At 45.1% G+C, this 2057-nt stretch overlaps 1 protein-coding gene across 1 annotated transcript in view; it reads left to right on the top strand.

Annotated features, from left to right (window-relative positions):
- npy1r (neuropeptide Y receptor Y1) overlaps positions 1-1686 on the top strand; it is a 5925-nt gene extending 4239 nt beyond the window's left edge. Inside the window, exon 2 of the mRNA XM_030787714.1 lies at positions 1225-1686. Coding sequence (XP_030643574.1) covers positions 1225-1686 — 462 coding nt within the window. The remainder of the gene's footprint in view (positions 1-1224) is intronic.
- The last annotated feature ends 371 nt before the right edge of the window (positions 1687-2057 follow it).

Genomic DNA, 2057 nt, shown 5'->3' on the forward strand with positions numbered 1-2057 from the left:
GAATCGCGGAGCCGAGGAGCTAGTAGGGGTTAATAGGTACACAAATGTGCACATCCACACACACCCACACACACGCACGCACACACACACACACACACACACACACATACACACACACAAACACTCACACAGACTCACATGCAGCCAGTGGGCCTTGTGTTGTGGAGTAATTTCAGGTCAGCTGAGACTGACAAGGATGACATCATCAAATAAAGAGACCAGAATAGTACAACAGAGAGAGAGAGCGAGAAAACGAGAGAGACAGAAAGAGAAAGAGCCAGAGACAGAGAAAAAGAGAGAGATGAAGTCAGATAGATGCGTCGACACACAGAGACAGAGTGCTTTCTTTGTGGTGTGGGGGTGTTCATCAAGGTTTTAATTAGGAATAATAACAATAATAATAATAATAACAATAATGAAAACCTAATTAGACATGTAATTAATGTTAATGTCTCATTTCTATAGTGGGTGTCGGTACACTAATTAGTCTAACACATTTGAATTCATGCTGCATCCTGGGGGTTGGGTCAGTGAGGGAATGTCACGAATAGACAGATCACCTGTCAGTCACTTTGAGTGACACATGAGACTCACACCAATCACGCTAAGAGAAGGAAGATGATGAGCAACTCCCTCAGCGATGCAAAATCACACGTTCGGGCACTCGCACGCCGAAAACGTCGTTAAAGGACCGTTCCCCCCCCCGACAACTACTACACGGCCCGCTTTCAAACACGCAAACCCTGACCTTCATATGTACACACACACGCACGCACACATACGCTGACACTAAGCCGGTCCTTAATGTCCCTGTCTGTCAGAAGAAGCATCTAAACTGAGAATTGCTCCAAAGTAAAAGTGGTCTGAATAGAAATATCAGTCTTTCAGACATCACTCTCTCTCAACATGTCCAGAATCGAGATAAGCAGTTCATTTCAGTCTCTCTCTCTCTCCTGCCCTCCTCTCTGGTTGGTAATGACATGCTTTCCCCTCAGGCAGCTCAGTGTTCCTTACACGGTGCATGAGGAGCTGTGTGTGTGTTTATGTCCGTGTAAGTATAAGGGTGTGTAATAGGCTACACAGCATTAATGCATTCCGCTTAATGAGTATGGCATTATTTCTTTATTTATTTGTCGGGCCATGACTGCGAATTTTTTCATGCCTAAAAATTCACCAACAGAGCAGAAACATTCTCTCTGTCTGTCTGTCTGTCTGTCTCTCTAGATCTATACTCGTCTGCGTCGGCGTAGGAACATGATGGACCGAATGCGGGAGAACAAATACCGCAGCAGCGAGACTAAACGAATAAACGTCATGCTTTTCTCCATCGTGGTGGCATTCGCTGTCTGCTGGCTACCGCTAAACGTTTTTAACGCCGTCATCGACTGGCATCATGAGATTGTCATGAACTGTACCCATAATCCTCTCTTCTCCCTGTGTCACCTTACTGCCATGTGCTCCGTGTGCGTGAACCCCGTCTTCTACGGATTCCTCAACCGAAACTTCCAACATGACCTCAGAACGTTCCGTATCTGCAAGTCAAACTCCCGCCACGACGAATATGACATGGTTGCCATGTCAACCTTCCACACAGACATCTCGAAGACATCGCTAAAAGTTGACAACTTAGATGGATCTCCATCACCCTACCTGGGTACCGTTAGCGAGGCAATGTCAACCGACTGATAACTGAGAGAGCGTGACACAATGTAGCCTACTGTAAAAAAAAAAAGAGATCTATACAGGATTGTAGCCCGCAAACGTTGGCTTGAGCTTTTGTTGGGAAAAAGTTTGACAACACGTTTTTGAGTGTTGATGCCTGAATGTTTGTTCCCAGAAAGGGACAATTTCAACCGATTTATGTCTTAGTAAAACTCGCTTCCATAATTCCAGGCAGAAATTTGTAGCACCTTCACCAGTCCTAAACACGAGCATTATAGTCTTTGGACTGACCAGCGCAGCCATTCATGATACGTCAAAATAAATAAGCAACGAACATCAGTGGATCTGTAAACGGGAATATGTAAAACAGTAATAAGTTGCCCAACACCCCCCCC

This window comes from Chanos chanos, chromosome 11 (genome assembly GCF_902362185.1).
Source record: "Chanos chanos chromosome 11, fChaCha1.1, whole genome shotgun sequence".
Lineage (NCBI taxonomy): Eukaryota > Metazoa > Chordata > Actinopteri > Gonorynchiformes > Chanidae > Chanos > Chanos chanos.